This window comes from Armigeres subalbatus, chromosome 3, assembly GCF_024139115.2.
Source record: "Armigeres subalbatus isolate Guangzhou_Male chromosome 3, GZ_Asu_2, whole genome shotgun sequence".
Classification (NCBI taxonomy): domain Eukaryota; kingdom Metazoa; phylum Arthropoda; class Insecta; order Diptera; family Culicidae; genus Armigeres; species Armigeres subalbatus.
In genome coordinates, this window is record NC_085141.1 from 26,259,706 (window position 1) to 26,278,190 (window position 18,485).

The window sequence follows — 18,485 nt, forward strand, 5'->3', positions numbered from 1 at the left end:
TCGTGGTATTGCTCTTATATCTTGCATACCGAAATTGTTCGAAGCAATTGTTAATGAAAAAATATTTGTTCAAATTAAAAATCGAATCACATCTAAGCAACACGGTTTCTTTAAGGTCACTCCTGACGGAATCCAAGATTTAAAGTGCTCGCGTTTTCGGGGGCACACCACTCGATTCAGAGGCGGCGCACAACTGTCATTTTTGTTAATTTAGCTTTGCTGCGTCGCAGCATGCGTGAAATAATAAAAATGACAGTTGTGCGTTGCTTCCATTTCGAGTGGTGTGCCCCCGAAAACGCTAGCACTTTGAAACTTGGATTCTGTGAGGAGTGACCTTAAAGGTCGTTCGACAGCCACAAATCTAACAGAATTCGTTAATTATTCTTTGGATGCAATGGATAGTGGTCACCATGTAGAAGCCTTGTACACAGATTTTAGCAAAGCTTTTGATCGCGTTGATTTACCCATGTTCAGCTTCTGTTCAAACTGCAAAAGATGGGAATTCAACCAAAACTTCTTCATTGGCTTGAATCGTATCTAACAAGTCGGGTTCAAATTGTAAGATTCAAAGGAAAATTATCAACCCCAATACAAGCCTCTTCTAGAGTTCCTCAAGGATCTCATTTAGGTCCGTTACTTTTTATTCTATTTGTAAATGACCTCCCTCTTGTGCTTCATAAATTGAATGTCCTAATTTATGCAGATGACATGAAACTTTTCCTAAAAATCAAAACTGTCGAGGATATCGATACATTCAAGGATGAAATATTGGTATTCCATACATGGTGTAAAAAAGTCTTCTTCAGTTGAATATAAAAATGCAACTCAATAACCTTCAGCAGAAAACAGAAACATACTCAGCGCAAATATTAGTTTTGATGATCAGAACGTAGTAAGAAGCAATAGAGTAAGAGATTTGGGAGTAATATTGGATTCAAAACTAACTTTCATCGATCATTATAACTTAATTGTAAGCAAATCCAACAACATGTTAGGTTTTATAAAACGATTCTGTTACAATTTCCAGGACCCATACACAATAAAAACACTATATACAGCTTATGTAAGGCCAATCTTAGAATATTGCAGCATAGTTTGGTCCCCATTTTCAGCTATTCATGCCAACAGAATTGAGTCAGTTCAAAAACAATTTTTATTATATGCACTACGAAAGTTAGGGTGGACCGAATTTCCATTGCCACCATATGTAGCTCGTTGTAAGCTCATCAATATTCATTCACTGAAAGTGCGTCGAGATTTAGCAATGGTAACTTTTATAAGGGCCACGTGCCACAGCCTGATATGTGTAAGGACATAAACGGGAACCTTTTTACGAACGAGCGTGAGGTGATCCAAAGGTGGCGGCAGCACTACGAAGAACACCTGAATGGCGGTATGGTGATGGACCTGGGAGAACGCGCGCAGGACATAATTTTACCGGCTCCGGAACACGGTTTTCCGGATAAACTGACACGGTTGATCAAAGCGACGATGGATCAGGTGATGTGCGTAGTTCGAGTTTCAGGGGCTTTCTCGAGTCCCTTCGAAACCCGCAGAGGGTTACGGCAAGGTGATGGTCTTTCGTGTTTGCTATTCAACATCGCTTTGGAAGGTGTAATACGAAGAGCAGGGATTAACACGAGTGGTACAATTTTCAATAAGTCCGTCCAGCTATTTGGTTTCGCCGACGACATAGATATTATGGCACGTAACTTTGAGAAGATGGAGGAAGCCTACATCAGACTGAAGAGGGAAGCTAAGCGGATCGGACTAGTCATCAACACGTCGAAGACGAAGTACATGATAGGAAGAGGTTCAAGAGAAGACAATGTGAGCCACCCACCGCGAGTTTGCATCGGTGGTGACGAAATCGAGGTGGTAGAAGAATTTGTGTACTTGGGCTCACTGGTGACTGCCGAAAATGACACCAGCAGAGAAATTCGGAGACGCATAGTGGCTGGAAATCGTACGTACTTTGGACTCCGCAAGACGCTCCGATCGAATAGAGTTCGCCGCCGTACCAAACTGACAATCTACAAAACGCTAATTAGACCGGTAGTCCTCTACGGACACGAGACCTGGACGATGCTCGTGGAGGACCAACGCGCACTTGGAGTTTTCGAAAGGAAATTGCTGCGTACCATCTATGGTGGGGTGCAGATGGCGGACGGTACGTGGAGGAGGCGAATGAACCACGAATTGCATCAGCTGTTGGGAGAACCATCCATCGTTCACATCGCGAAAATCGGACGACTGCGATGGGCCGGGCACGTAGCCAGAATGTCGGACAGTAACCCGGTGAAAATGGTTCTCGACAACGATCCGACGGGCACAAGAAGGCGAGGTGCGCAGCGGGCAAGGTGGATCGATCAGGTGGAAGATGACTTGCGGACCCTCCGTAGACTGCGTGGTTGGCGACGTGTAGCCATGGACCGAGCCGAATGGAGAAGACTCTTATATACCGCACAGGCCACTTCGGCCTTAGTCTGAATAAATAATAATAATAACTTCTATAAACAATATTGTTTCAAACAGAATTGACTCAACGGAGCTATTATCAAAACTTAATTTTTATGTTCCATTACGATCTTTACGACATCGTCAAATATTCTTCGTGTGCACAACGATTCAAGACCCCTCGCCATCAGCTAAAACCGTTTAGCTCATCCCTGAAATCAACCGAGCGAATGATAAACTGACAACGTCAAGAGTAAACGTCACGGGAAATGATTGGCAGAAATAGCTATCCAATACGAAGAATAATAGTCAAGAGAGAAGATTAGATTCGCTAAACCTAAAACAATTATTCTAAAGTTAAAGTTATCCTAAAATCTTATATTCTAAAGTGGTAAACTAGAATTTGTTCCTAATATTACAAGTAAGTACTTTGATGCTTAAAATTATGAATTTGATCTTAATTGTAATACTTAACTTAATAGGGACATTCACAACCACGAATTACCTTTGTTACAAGTAGACGGACAGTTAACGTAGAAGACAACAAATGTAAGTTAGCTTAAAATTAATCATGCAAAAAGAAATTACAATAAATAACAATTTCAGCTTAAAGCCTACTCAAAGCAATAACGAGTTTGCTGGTTAAGAGTCCGAAACGTGACCGTCTTCGTAACAAAATCTTTAAGATTTGTTTGTATCGTTCGGCGTGGAAAACATAACCATGTCTAGTGGTGATCCAGCGGCCGCCGACACACACGATCGTTCTGATGGACAAAATCAATGCATCGTGTGTAACGAACCAAACCATGCAGATCGCAAGATGGTCCAGTGCGACGGATGCGATCGCTGGTTCCACTTCAGGTGCGTCGGTGTGAAGGACAGCATCGAAGGAGAGGACCGAAGCTTTAGATGCACAGCGTGTTCTGTTCCCGATCCACCAGCCTCTACAGTATCGACTTCAGCAAGTATGCGGGAAGCACGCATACAGTTGGAGGTGCAACGCCTAGCCGAGGAGAAGCGGCTACAGGAGAAGATGCAAAAAGAGCGAGGAAAGCAGGAGCAAGCTATTCAGGAGATGACGTTGCGTTTGGAACGAGAACGGAGAGACAAGGCCATCAGGGAGATGTTTGCCTTGGAGAAGGAATACATCCAACGAAAGTACGACCTGCTTCATACCCAATTGGATGACGATGGAGATGCAGTTAGCGTTCGTAGCCGTTGCAACCGTGGAGCGGAGAAAGTTGAGGATTGGATCACCCGTAACCCGGCTGTGACCATGAGTGCCAATTCTGGAAACAAACCCACTGGACTCACATCGCAGCTGAAACCAATCACGAGTTCTGCCCCAGGAACGGCAACAGCAACTATTGAAGAAGTAGGCCAAGTGAATCCACATTCAGCTTCTGCGGTCACTTCGAGTATGTTAGCTACTCTTTCGTTGCCATTATCCCATTCTGCAAACGCCTCGATCTCGCATCCTACTACACAACGACCACCTATAGCACAGAGTACCATGCAAGGGAACAATGTGATGCCAATAGTCACAACGGTGGCGAGCGTGCAACAGTTTCCTAAACCCTCTGCGTCGGTCGATGCACACAATATGTTTGTGATTTCACCAACAACAGCGTCGATGGTTTCGTTTTCGTTGCCGTCACTGACCACTACACAGCCGGTCAGTTTCATGCCATCATACGGGAACTCATTTCTGCCACAGTCGTCGTTAGCAACCTACACACCACAAGCGCAAGGTATATCATCGGTAACATCAACATCGTCGTGCCGGCCCATCGTATCGCACACTGCCGCACCGTCTTGTTTACCAGCGAGTGGTATATCATCGATGTGGCAACCACCAACACACCACTCAACACCAACGAGTTCGTCTAGCGGTCGACGTCCAGCTGAGGTACAATACGCAAACACACAACCGATGTGCTCTCAGGTAAATGCTACTTCAGTTTCGACCCGTATGACCAGTATGAATCTTGGTGGGAAAGAGAATGTTTCATCTGCCAGTCAGCATGTACAAGCTCCAATGGGGTAGGTAGTGGTTATGGGATTGCTAATTTGCCAAATATGTACCGAAACTATGTTCAAAATCAATGGTTAGTTGGAGATAATCAGATTCCCCAAATGCAAGATAATATAGCTAGTTATTTGCCAATGTCATCTTCGGGTGGGTACGTAGGACAGTCAGGGAATCAGGTGCCAATTATTCCGAATACAATTTCCCCATTTTATCAAATTCCACCGTCAATAAGTGGTGTTCAATCGAATGCGTACGCGCCTGCAGTGTCGTTTACGTCCGCGCACCCGGACTTACAACTGGGTCCAAATGCTCAGCAGCTTGCAGCTCGTCATGTGGTCCCAAAAGAGCTTCCAGTGTTCGGAGGCAATCCTGCGGAATGGCCCCTGTTTTGGAGTAGCTACAATACTTCAACGCAGATGTGCGGGTACACCGAAGCAGAAAATCTCCTCCGTTTGCAACGCAGTTTGAAAGGTGAAGCAAGAAAAGCAGTGAACAGTTTTTTGCTACACCCTTCGAACGTGGGTGATATTATGTCGACACTAAGCACATTGTATGGCCGTCCCGATATCATCATTAACACGCTGTTAAACGATGTCAGGAGTACCCCAACGCCGAAACCAGAAAAACTTGATTCTCTGGTAAACTTTGGTTTGGTAGTTCGCAATCTCTGTGCACATCTAGTGTCAACTGGGCAGCAAATGCATTTGGCCAACCCGATTCTGCTCCAAGAGCTGGTCGACAAACTGCCGGCCAATATCAAATTGGGGTGGGCGATGCATAAGCAGTCAATAGCGGTAGCAGATCTTCGAGCGTTTGCAAATTACATGAACGTCATCATCAGTGCAGCTAGCAGTGTATCGAGTGGGGTTACAGAAAGTACCAAGGCGGACCGACAGAAAGGGAAGGCGTTCGTCAATTCCGTTCGTTCGGAATCTTGTGGTCGGAATGATCAACGTCATCCCGAAAAGGTCACTGGTAGGGGTAAAAGTGTGATGGATTCAAAGTCAACGGATCCTCCTAAAGTGCGCCCCTGTGCAGTGTGTCAAGTACATGGGCACAAACCAAAAGAATGTCCGATCTTCAAGGCGAAAACACTTGGTGAACGCTGGAAGGCCGTGCAAGATGCACATCTGTGCAAACGTTGTCTATACCCTCATGGAAAGTGGCCATGCAAGGCTGCTGGTTGTGGGACAAATGGATGCCAACAAAATCACCACAAATACCTCCATCCCGGTAATCCAAACGTCGGAAATGGCTCGAGTGAGAATGTATCAAATTCGACTACAGGGGTAGTAACGGTGCATCAACATATGCAGCACAGAGTCCTGTTCCGCGTCATTCCGGTCAGTCTTCACGCCCATGGGAAATCGGTGCATACCTTTGCCTTCTTGGATGGCGGTTCGGATTCAACGTTATTAGAAGACTCCATTGCCAAGAAACTTGGGGTCACTGGAGCTGTGTTTCCTCTCTGTATGCAGTGGACTAATGGTGTGAGGCGTACTGAAGAAGAATCAAGAAGAGTGATGCTGGAGATTTCCGGTAACAACGGCAATCGTTTTATGATGAAAGATGTCCACACTGTCTCTAGTTTAGATCTGCCACGACAAACAATTGACTTCGAAGAACTTCAAACAAAATTCCCTTATTTGAAAGGACTCCCAATCGCAAGTTATGATGATGCTACTCCGGGAATATTAATTGGACTGGACAACACCAAGCTGAAGACGACGTTGAAGCTTCGTGAAGGAAGCGGAAGTCAACCTGTGGCGGCGAAAACTCGTCTAGGATGGCTGCTGTACGGAAGGTCTGGAGAATCGGATTTAAAACTGGTCCACCGAGTACTGCACGCATGCAATCGGTCAACGAATGAAGACCTTCATGAGCTCGTCAAATCGTTTTTCACTGTCGAAGGTTCTGGTGTAGAATCTAACGAAATGGTAGAATCACCTAGCGAAAAACGGGCACGGAAAATATTGGAGGATACCACGGTTCGGACCGAGTCGGGAAAGTTTCAAACAGGGCTGTTGTGGAGGTACGACTTGGTGGAGTTTCCGGACAGCAAACCAATGGCGGAGCGGAGGTTGCAGTGCCTTGAAAGACGACTATCAAAGGACCCAACGTTGTACGACAAGGTGAGGGAACAAATTGATGACTATCTGTCCAAGGGTTACACCCATAAAGCAACAGAACGGGAGTTGAAAGATACCGTGCAAAATCAGACATGGTATCTACCATTGGGTGTAGTAGTAAACCCTAAAAAGCCGGAAAAGGTTCGAGTTGTCTGGGACGCTGCAGCAACGGTAAAAGGAGTTTCGCTGAATTCCGTTCTGCTGAAAGGGCCGGATTTTCTACAGTCCTTACCAACGGTACTTTGTCGATTTAGACAGAGGGAGGTGGCCATCAATGCGGATATCAAGGAGATGTTCCACCAAGTGATTATCAGACCGGAGGATCGTCAGGCACAACGATTTCTGTGGCGGAAAAATCCGTCGGAGCAAACGGAAGTGTTTGTTATGGACGTCGCCATATTTGGAGCTACGTACTCCCCAAGTTCTGCGCAGTTTGCGAAGAATAGAAATGCAGTTGAATTGTCCAGAGAGTTTCCTCGAGCTGCAACCGCGGTTTTGGAGAACCACTATGTGGACGACTATCTCGATAGTGTCGATAGCGTCTACGAAGCAGTGGAGCTTGCAAGAGAAGTCAAAACGTTACATCAACACGCCGGATTTGAACTCCGACACTGGTTGTCCAATAGTGTGGATGTGTTGAAGCAAATCGGAGAAAAACCGTCAGAAACTCCGAAAAATTTCGTGATGGGCAAGAACGTTGGGACTGAGAGAGTATTGGGGTTGAGTTGGTTGCCGCACGAAGACATCTTTACGTTCGCAATACAGTTCCGCGAAAATCTGAAGAGGTTGCTGGACGGGAATACGTATCCCACCAAAAGAGAGTTGTTGAGCCTGGTTATGAGTATTTTCGACCCTCTTGGATTGGTAGCTAACTTTGTGATACACGGAAAAATTCTTGTTCAAGAAGTTTGGAGATCCGGCAGCACTTGGGACGACAAAATTCCAGAGTTACTGTTTGCGTCGTGGAGTCGTTGGGTACGGGCACTACACAGCCTGGAGCAAGTACGAATACAAAGATGTTATTTTCCCGGATATGGTCCAGAAGCCTTGAAAACACTAGAATTGCACGTTTTGTAGATGCAAGTATGGCTGCTTACGCTGCAGCTGCTTATTTTCGGATTGTGGACCGTGGAACCGTTCGGTGTACTCTTGTAGCGTCCAAAACCAAAGTGGCGCCCCTTAAGCAACTGTCAGTGCCAAGGCTTGAGCTCCAAGCAGCTGTAATCGGTACAAGGTTGATGAAGACAATTGCGTCAAGTCATACCCTTCGGATAAAAAGGAAAATACTGTGGACTGATTCTAACACCGTGTTAGCCTGGCTCAGAGCGGATCAACGAAGGTTCCACCAGTTTGTGGCGTTCAGGGTAGGAGAGATTTTGGAATCCACCGACGTAAACGATTGGAGGAAAGTACCCTCAAAATGGAATGTTTCCGACGAAGCAACAAAATGGGGTAATGGTCCAGATGCCTCTGAAGAATCCCGGTGGCTTCGTGGACCATCGTTTCTCTACCAAGATGAAGCAGAATGGCCAGGTCATAAGGAAGAAGAATGGAGTACAGCAGAAGAAATGCGGAATATAATAACGATCCATCGATGCAGCGTAACCGGAACGGTGCAGTTTGAGCGTTTTTCCAAATGGGAACGATTGGTGCAAGCCATGGGATATGTTCGACGATTCCTAAATAACTGTCTTAGAAAGAGAAACAACTTGCCGTGCCTGACTTCAAAGAATCTTTGCAGTAAAGAGTTGCAGGAAGCAGAGATTATGGTGTTGAAATTGGTTCAACTTGAGGTCTACCCGCAAGAATTTGCTGTGCTTGAAGCGCTGCAGAAAGATTCGTCGCATCATCCGAAACAAATCGAGAAGAAAAGCCGTATCTACAAGTTGAATCCTTTCATCGGAGCAGATGGATTGATCCGCAAGGACGGGCGAATTGGTGCAGCTCCCGCAGTAGCAGATGACGCAAAATTTCCGGTGATACTACCGAAAGACCACTACGTAACAATGCTGATTATCGACGGATATCACCGAAAGTTTGCACACGCAAACAATGAAACCATCGTGAATGAGCTCAGGCAACGATTCCATGTGTCGGAGATAAGAGTAGCTGTGGGGAAAGTAGCGAAGTCCTGTACATTGTGTAAGGTACGCAAAGCGGTTCCACGACCACCTCGTATGGGCCCTCTCCCGGAAGCACGTTTAACTCCCTATATCAGGGCGTTCACTTTTACCGGGTTGGACTACTTCGGTCCCGTAACTGTACGAGTAGGGCGCACGAACGTGAAGAGATGGGCAGCATTATTTACCTGCCTCACAACAAGGGCAATTCACCTTGAGGTAGCCTTTACGTTGTCGACCGAATCATGCAAACTTGCCATTCGTCGGTTTATAGCTCGCCGTGGTGCACCGTTGGAGATATACTCTGATCAAGGACTAAATTTCCAAGGAGCAAGGAAGGAGTTGCGCGAAGAAATTCGAAAGCTGAATCAAGAGTTGGCTTCAACCTTCACAAACGCAGCCACACAGTGGAAGATGAATCCGCCTTATGCTCCTCATATGGGAGGTATATGGGAGCGGTTAGTACGCTCAGTGAAACTGGCATTGGCAGCCATGGAGACATCGAGAAACCCTGATGATGAAACCTTTCAAACCGCATTGACAGAAGCTGAATCCATCGTAAACACACGGCCGCTTACATATCTACCCTTGGATTCCGCAGAGAGTGAAGCGCTGACACCTAATCATTTCCTGCTTCTTAGCTCGAATGGAGTATGCCAGCCAGTCGCTAATCCGGTCGAAGTGAAGTCCACGCTTCGTGCCAACTGGAACCATGTGCGCGTAATGCTGGACCGTTTTTGGACAAGATGGGTTACCGAGTATCTACCGGTCATTGCAAGGCAGTCGAAGTGGTTCGGGGAAACTAAGCCCGTACGAGTGGGAGATTTGGTGATAGTGGTGGATGAGGCAAGAAGGAACAGCTGGGAACGAGGAGTAGTTGTGAAGGTGAACCTTGGAAAAGACGGGCGCATACGGAGCGCGGATGTGAAATCGAAGGCAGGCGTATTTCTTCGTCCAGTAACTAAGCTGGCGGTCTTGGACGTGCTAGATGAAGATTGTATGGCTGAAGACAGAACTTCAAGCAATACGGGTCCGGGTATGTGCACAACGATTCAAGACCCCTCGCCATCAGCTAAAACCGTTTAGCTCATCCCTGAAATCAACCGAGCGAATGATAAACTGACAACGTCAAGAGTAAACGTCACGGGAAATGATTGGCAGAAATAGCTATCCAATACGAAGAATAATAGTCAAGAGAGAAGATTAGATTCGCTAAACCTAAAACAATTATTCTAAAGTTAAAGTTATCCTAAAATCTTATATTCTAAAGTGGTAAACTAGAATTTGTTCCTAATATTACAAGTAAGTACTTTGATGCTTAAAATTATGAATTTGATCTTAATTGTAATACTTAACTTAATAGGGACATTCACAACCACGAATTACCTTTGTTACAAGTAGACGGACAGTTAACGTAGAAGACAACAAATGTAAGTTAGCTTAAAATTAATCATGCAAAAAGAAATTACAATAAATAACAATTTCAGCTTAAAGCCTACTCAAAGCAATAACGAGTTTGCTGGTTAAGAGTCCGAAACGTGACCGTCTTCGTAACACTTCGTAAATTATCATCGAACAAACTATGCAAAAAATGGCCCAATGAATCAAATGATGATCACTTATAATAAACATTGTGACACTATTGACTTATCGATGTCCAAAACACAGCTGAAACAGATCTTCTCTCGTATTATAAGCTAATGACACTTTACAATAAGTTTAAACAGTATCAACATTATTTAATGTTATTTAGAATAGTTAAGAATACAAATGTAAATAGGTCTACAATTATGATTGACGACAATAAATAAATAAATAAATGAATATTTGATTAACATTTTGCCCCACTGGTCTCCGAAAGGTCAAGGGGGGGGGGGGGGATAATAAAAAAAAAATATTAAATTGGAAAAAATCGAAAAAACTCTTCGGACTTGTTATGTTTTGGACAACCTTAAAAATTATCCGAATTTTATTTTGTTGCCCCTGCAAATTATTATTTTTTGGGAAAAAAATCCGAGCGAGAGGAGAGAGGGGTGGTGGTAGACAAGATAGTTTTTAATATTTGTATCGGCCTTATTGCTTTCTTTTATTTTTGACGTAGAACTACGTCTGTCTTTTCTATATTGGGGTACACTTTACGATTGCAAAAAATCGAAAAACGTCACGAAAATATGATAGACTTTGATCGTTTATATCTCAGCCATTTCTCGATGGATTTTCAATTTTCTTGGACCATTCGATCAAGGAAGAGTCAACGCTTCATACCCGATGTACACTAAAGTCGTTTTTTACACGATTTTTTTTACACAAATCACTTTTTACGCGATTTTTTTACACTCGTATTTCGGGATTCCCGCAGTTTATTCAGACATATTTTAGGACTTACGCGATTTTTACGTTGTTTGGATTCACGTGGCTCATATCCTTCGCGTAAAAACTGACTACAGTTTGTTAAAATACTGAAAACTAAAAACTATTTTTTTTTCTTTATTAAAGAGGCTTTCAGCTCTTGACTGGTTCACCTCTGGAAAAACTAAAAACTAAAAGTTTAGCAATCGGTTTCGGTGAATGAGTCAATCTCGTAAGTGCATCGCAAGCTTCTTCTTCTATAGCACTGCATTCCAATTGGAACTTGGCCTGCTTTTCAACTGCAACAACAGCCAGCATGAGTTAACCGCCAGAAGTTTATATGGCGAAAGACATCTAACGCGGGTTTTCTCAAAATTAGGAACTTTTCATGAAATACTATTTGGTACCGGTTATGAAGGGTGGTGTCCGTTACTACGCCTAGCAAATATTGTTTCGATTAAGGTGCTTAATTTTGAGAAATCGAACCTTAGATGCCTTTCGCCACACTGATTTCAGAAAGTTAACTCCTAGTGTGCCGCTGTAAGCACGTTCAAAGCAGTCGATTCATTGAAAGCATTCTATGACCGCCATTGCATTAATATGTATCTTGTGTGGCAAATAAAATTGATATAATATGCCCAGTGTATCGAGAATGGCAAATAAAATGGATATAATATGCCCTGGGTGTCGAGAATGTTTTTCACCCGAAAATATCCTTGATCCGATTAAGAATCGCCACCAGGGGCTTAGACTGACTTAGTGGCGGGTGCTTAGTCTCTGTTCCAGTTTGTGTCAGTGATGGTTGCAGCGGTAAACTATCAGCCAGGGTTGTGTTGAATCATTCTCATACGATAATTATTGGAATGAATCGCCTGCTTTGAGCGTGCTTACAGCGCCACACTAAGAGTTAACTTTTGGAAATCAGTATGGCGAAAGGCATCTAAAGGTCGATTTTTCAAAATTAAGCACCTTCATCGAAAAATATTTGGTACGCGTTGTAGCGGACACTTTCCTACATAACCGGTACCAAATAGTTTTTCATGAAAAGATCCTAATTTTGAGAAAACCCGCGTTAGATCTATTTCACCATCCAAATTTCTGGCAGTTAACTCATGCTGGCTATTGGCGCATATACGATAACGCCTGGATGTGTATAAGTTAGGGGTTTGCCAAGGCTAAAACAAAGCATGCAGACTTACCGGAATCTCATCCCAGGGGCTGCCTAGCCTACAAATTATTGTTACGATGGCCCTACGCCGTCGAATGCTGGACGCCTGGTTCACTCTACTCCTTGAGCTGGGGCGGGTTTTGGAGGTTAACCACAGCCTCCACGCGGTGCACACGCGATATGGGTAACACTAGAGGATTCGGACTGGGTTTTAGACGGACGCCCTTGAAAACGGGTGCTAGAACTCGCGGGTTCTTAATCGGCGGGTCTTTAAACGCACGTTGGCCACAATTGTCGTGTTATTCACATGGGTTCTTTTGGGACAACCTCGGGCTCACTTAATCACACGCGGTCCGGAGGACGGATAACTTTTAATTGTTCGCCCGTTAAAACCGGAATAACTGCAGCACAACCCTCGACCTTCACGGAAGTCCCAGACACGACACGACACCACAGAATCGTCCTTTCGGGGAATTAGACAGTTGTTTCTTTTTCACCGAGTTCACAGTTTAATTTTTTGGATTTCTCACTCGCGGGAATCGACTGCTTCTATCGAAAGCCACGACACAAGAGCCCGACCTCGATCAGCACATCTCAGTAGGAAGCCGGACTCGTCTCCTCTTTTTCTTCTACCCTGTCGCCAGATATCACGTCAAGGTGCTTTAACCATTGCGAATTGTCGACGGCGTGTCGATGGGCAGATTTAATAAATATAAATCTAGCTCCTATTAATAATTGGTTTTATTTAAACTACTATGGAACATTGGAAATGTAACATGTGGAAGCGGTGGGTAGAAAATCAGCCACTGCCAATAATTCATTATCGAACAATTCTTACTCTCTAGCGAGTGATTATCAATTGATAATCTGGATATGTGATCGCTTGCGAGTGTTGTTCATCCTTATTTGAAAACTTTATTTTTATCATCCTTTTCAAATGTTGGGCTAAAAATAATATACATCACCAGGGTTCGTAGCGTTTTGGCTCAAATCCCGAACATGACTCATATTCCGAACACTGGCGTTTTAGCGCCCTAAAATTGGTTTTCTTCACTGATGATCACGATTTAAAACGAATTTAGACTCCTGTGGAGAAAATTACACGAATGAAGCCAAAATGGCCATTAAAAAGGTAATGTTCAGAATATGAGTCATGTTAGGAATTTGAGTCAAAACCGTAAAGCTTACTCAATCTCAGGAGCACAGGATGAACAACGAAAACAGTTTCACTCTGGGCTTGAAAAATGCTTGTTCTGGTCTTATCGAACAGAAAAGTCGAAAACCTGTACATAACATACAACTACGTAGTTCAACGTCACCTTTGCGTACAACCCGATTGGGCTGCACCTTTGAGTTTTTATGAAAAATTTCTTATTTTTTTTATTGCTCTTTATTGACTATTTTGTGGAAATTTTTCAATATTTTTATGGAAAAAAATATTTATTTTGTGGAAAATTTTGTAATTGTTCATTGCTAGTATTGATTTATTTATGGAAATTTTGTATTTTTTTTGTGGAACATTTTGATTTCTTTAAGGAAAATACTTCTTTTATAACTGCAATTTTTGCTTTTAAAATTGCTTATTTATTTTTGTTTTGTGGAAAATTCTTAATTGTTTATGGAAATTTTGTTTTATTTGTGGAAATTTTATATTTATTTATTGCTCATACCCTGATTTCTTTATTGGCAATTTCCTAATTGTTCATGGAAAATTTCTAATTTTTTATGGAAATTTTATTTTGCTGCTTGCATGCGACAGTTGTCAAAGTTCGGGCTAAAATTGAGTCGTGAAGTTAAATATTTTATGCTCTGCTCTTGTTTAAAATTCCCGATTTTTACTTCTTACTTCACGTCACTCATAACTTCTCACTTATAACCTTTCACGTCGCAAAGGCTCCTGGTTTCGATGATTTAAATTTACTTTCTAAGACTAGCTCTACCCGGTAAAAATCGTTTACCCACTTGAAGAAAATTCTCCAAAGGAAACATTCTTGAACTATCCTGAAAAATCCTGAAGCCTAAATAAACTTGGTTCCAATACCTCACCCCGAACTAATTTTTCCACAAGAAGGACATCATATGTAATTTGTCAAACTCCTAGAAAATGGTGGTACTGTTAATGTACTGTAATTGGGTACTGTGCGGTGAATAGATTTTTATCCACGTATGTTATCATTTTATAAACAAGTATTCTGATTAGGCTAACACCTGCTGTCATCACACATTAGGCCAGCTTAAAAATAAATGCAAATATATCCATGATGTGAGACCACGCTTATTAGATACTTTACCTTTTGGTAAAAAAGGGTTAAGCAATTTCGTTATCGTCCTCTCCTTCATATGATGTGGCGAAATCGTGGTCAACTAATGATGGTGGAATTACGCGCAATTTCCCGGTACAACGTTTCTCTTTTTAAAACCTCGATAATGACCTCCAGGGATGCATCACCTGGAATTGAAACCGTACTTAATCACTGCTATTTTTTTTTACTGAAAATTACAAAAGTGAAGTCGTTAGACAAATGCGAATCTTTCGAGTACCCATGTCACAGAACTTTCAATCCATCCTATTCAGATTGCAGGCAAAAAATAAACCAAAATAAAAAATAGATCATTGTTAATTGCCCACCCTCACAATTATTGATCAGCCGCCGTAACGTTTTATAAATTCGAAAAATTGATATTGATATGCACAGCATATAGTCGATTTTCATCGAGAAATAAATTGAAGAGTACCATTTCGCTTTCGGCAGGAATCCAAAAAATAGCAGTTAGTACTTTTTTCGATTCAATGTATCCACATGCTGTGTTGTGTACTTATGTACATCAAATGTTCTTGACGAGAGTCATCCAATGCAATAGCAGAAAACCTCATTTTAAAAAAATCGAGTTTTCAAAGGTACAACAATATGCTACGAAAATGCTTAGAAGTTATTGGGTAACAATCGGCATAAATTTAATAATGAAGATAACACACGCATGACTATTTTTTTCTGAGCTTCTCGTTGCATTGAAACCATGGGAAACTGCCCACGACTAAAGAACGGAAATAGAAAACCGACCATCCCATTTGGTTATAATCGACAACGGTCATTGTTTTCCTGAATCGGTGCTGCAGCAAAAAGATGAAGCCCATGCTGGATTGGGTGGGTATGCGAATCATGTCATAGCACTACGGGCCACGGCATGGAATTTGGACAGAAGTCTTCAAAATGGGAAATTTCAACCCCAGCTGTCGGACTGTCTCGTTTGATTGAGAAAATAAATATAAGTGCAAGAAGGGGCCCTCCTTAGACGTGCGGTAAGACGCGCGGCTACAAGGCAAGACCATGTTGAGGGTGGCTGGGTTCGATTCCCGTTGCCGGTCTAGACAATTTTCGGATTGGAAATTGTCTCGACTTCCCTGGGCATAAAAGTATCATCGTGTTAGCCTAATGATATACGAATGCAGAAATGGTAACATGGCTTAGAAACCTCGCAGTTAAGAACTGTGGAAGTGCTTAATGAACACTAAGCTGCGAGGCGGCTCTGTCCCATCTTCCAGTTATTGAATGCAGAATTACATATTATCAAAATCGTAAAAATTGAAACAGAATGTTTAATAAATTCTTATGAATTTGTTCCCATCAGATCATAAATGTGAAGGATTATATCAATAAATTTTCACGAAGGACCCATAGCAAAATTTCACAGGAGCACCAACAAAAAACTAGCATCAAAGGGAGGTACCCGCTCCGAAGGCAATGAAAAGTCAAACATGTATGCAGTTGCTCTCCCGGCTATGGATGCAATGGATATGAACGAGTTGGAGGTATGTTTGTACCAGGCAAACAACTTGATTCCCTGTTTCAAGCGAAGAGGGGCTGTTCAAATGCTCTGTATGATCTCTGAACAAGCATCGTGTAGCACCCCCGCTGATACCGGCTGAATTTGATTTGCTGCGTGCGATACATGGAAGCAATGGCAGGAAGCAATCGTTTGCGCTTATTCGCATACATACACCGATAATCGGGAATCATTACTTTTTGGTGTGATCCATTAAGCTAAAGAGATTTTAAAGAAAATGGCGCAGCACACATTTACTTAAAATCGTCGAATTTAATAACGTGAGAAGTTTGAGATCACAACCATTTCAAAATTCAAGCTATCCTCCAGCAACGTCATCCAACAGTCGGCCGAACCTGTAGCGGCGCGCTGTTAATCAATTTGCAATCAAACCAAATCCGCTTCCAGATAATTAGATTGTGGTCAGAGCAAGTGCGTCCTATCGCCCCGTGTGAACGAGAAACATTCTGTTTCCAGACGAGAACGTGATTAATGGCTTTCGACCTCTCGCCGGACGAGCTACATTTCATGAGTTCACGAGAATTCCACCATCAGCATGGCAAACCCTTGGCAGAAACCGCACCATCTTACATCGTGGTCACGCTTCTGGGCCATCAACACCAAAACGGGGTCGTTCTACATATGGTAGTAGGGCGGTCAATTTCAGAAGGCTTATTTTTGAGTCGAACAGTGTAGAATGTTGAAGTGGTTAACTGTTGTTGCTATTGTAAGGAGTACTTATTTGAATGTGTTCAACAAATCTATCGTTCGCATACACTTTTACACAAAATTTATAATATTTGATAGCATGTTATGTTTGACATATATTTTCGTTTTAGATGCATAGGAAAAGCCACAAGCCGCTTGGGATAAATAAATAGCTCGAATAAATATCCTCCGATAGGAATCAATCTAACGCACGACTTCTGTACGCTAGACAGGTGCTTTGCCGACTATGCTACAGCGAGCCTCTATCGGTTTTTGTAGTCCAGTTGAACGTCCAGGTCCAGTACATCTGAATATTAGCAGATTGGAACTATAATGTTGCCAGGTGTTGGTTAAATTAAACTTTAAAATCACCACAACTTCGTATATGTACCGCGTATCTTCTATTCTTCAATTATTTAACAAATCATTATCGCACTATGTATACTTCGACCCAAAACTGAATTATTGAACACGCAATTTAGTCCGGTCTCCCATAAAGTTTGTCGTTCACCAAACTAGCCAAGAGTCTATTCTATGCTGGAGATTAACTGATTTTGAGTCAGGAAGAGGCGGTTAGAGGTATACGCCGCTACGCCATTATCACCGACATTTTTGGAATCACGGCCGCGCAGTAGCAAAAATCGTGTTTTAGCGCCTAGTATCTTTATCATGTGATTTATCATAATGGCGTCTTCGAGACATTTTATCAGTTCATCGACGCGCTTCTTTTAAAGATTTAGGCTATATGTACCAGTTGTGGCTATAGCACCAGTTGTCGCACTAGTGCTTTATATGCCAAATAACCAATCAAATCACCGCAAACCAAATTCACATCGATAAAGCATATTCATATGATACGATAACACCTTTGATTTCCTTCAAAACAAGCAAAGCATAATTGTAAAAATTGATTTTGCTTAATTTTTGACGTCCTTTGCACCAGTTGTCGCACTAGTGGTCCCAATTTGGCCAGTCCCATAAGAAAACAATGGGATTTGCCAAATAAGGAACCAAAATTAAGAATAGTGCCACAACTGGTGCATGCGTTCCTATTATGGATTAATCAATTTTGAGGACAATAACAAATTTTATTGTGGTTTTCACAGCTGTTCTAAGGAGCATGAAGCAAAACCTTTCGCTTGATATATAAAGTCCACCCACATGTCTTTTAAATATTTAAAAAAAAAATAGTTGTTCTTAAGTATGGCGACAATTGGTACACCCACCCTATTGCATTTTATGCCAACAAGCATACAATCATATGGAGACGCATGGTGTATTGGTTAATCAACTCCTTGTAATGGGTGATTGATTTCTACCTTGCATAGTAGGAAACGGTTTTTGATGAAACATTCCTTACATTCGCTTACAACTAAACAGTTCAGGTATTAATTTAAAGTTCGTTACTTGTACTTTGTTATGCGTAGATACACTACCACAATTTGTCCGTTGCCAATTAGCAACTAAATAAAATATGACTAAAGAATCCAACAAAACTGTCATAACTTTTTCAGTTTCAGTTTTTAAGTCACAATAGCAGCAAAACGTATTTTAATATTATCTAAAAATTTCTAGAACCTGCAAAAATGTAGAAATTCAAGTGAAAAAGATATGATGTAAAAAACATTTTTAAGGGTTTGTCAGCATAAAACGTAAAAAATCTCCAAAAGTAACATAATTACGAACTTGGTGTCTTC

General features: G+C 42.3%; 3 protein-coding genes across 3 annotated transcripts; all 3 read left to right on the top strand.

The window, feature by feature from the left end:
* The first annotated feature begins 3,178 nt into the window (after positions 1–3,178).
* Positions 3,179–4,504, top strand: LOC134221524 (uncharacterized). The gene has a single exon (XM_062700714.1). It carries the CDS (start codon positions 3,179–3,181, stop codon positions 4,502–4,504), a length of 1,326 nt encoding a protein of 441 aa, XP_062556698.1.
* A 119-nt stretch (positions 4,505–4,623) lies between these two features.
* On the top strand, positions 4,624–7,695 carry LOC134221525 (uncharacterized). The gene has a single exon (XM_062700715.1). It carries the CDS (start codon positions 4,624–4,626, stop codon positions 7,693–7,695), a length of 3,072 nt encoding a protein of 1,023 aa, XP_062556699.1.
* Positions 7,696–7,703: 8 nt separating this feature from the next.
* LOC134221526 (uncharacterized) lies at positions 7,704–9,824 on the top strand. Its single transcript, XM_062700716.1, has one exon. The coding sequence runs from the start codon at positions 7,704–7,706 to the stop codon at positions 9,822–9,824; it is 2,121 nt and encodes a 706-aa protein (XP_062556700.1).
* Positions 9,825–18,485: the final 8,661 nt, after the last annotated feature.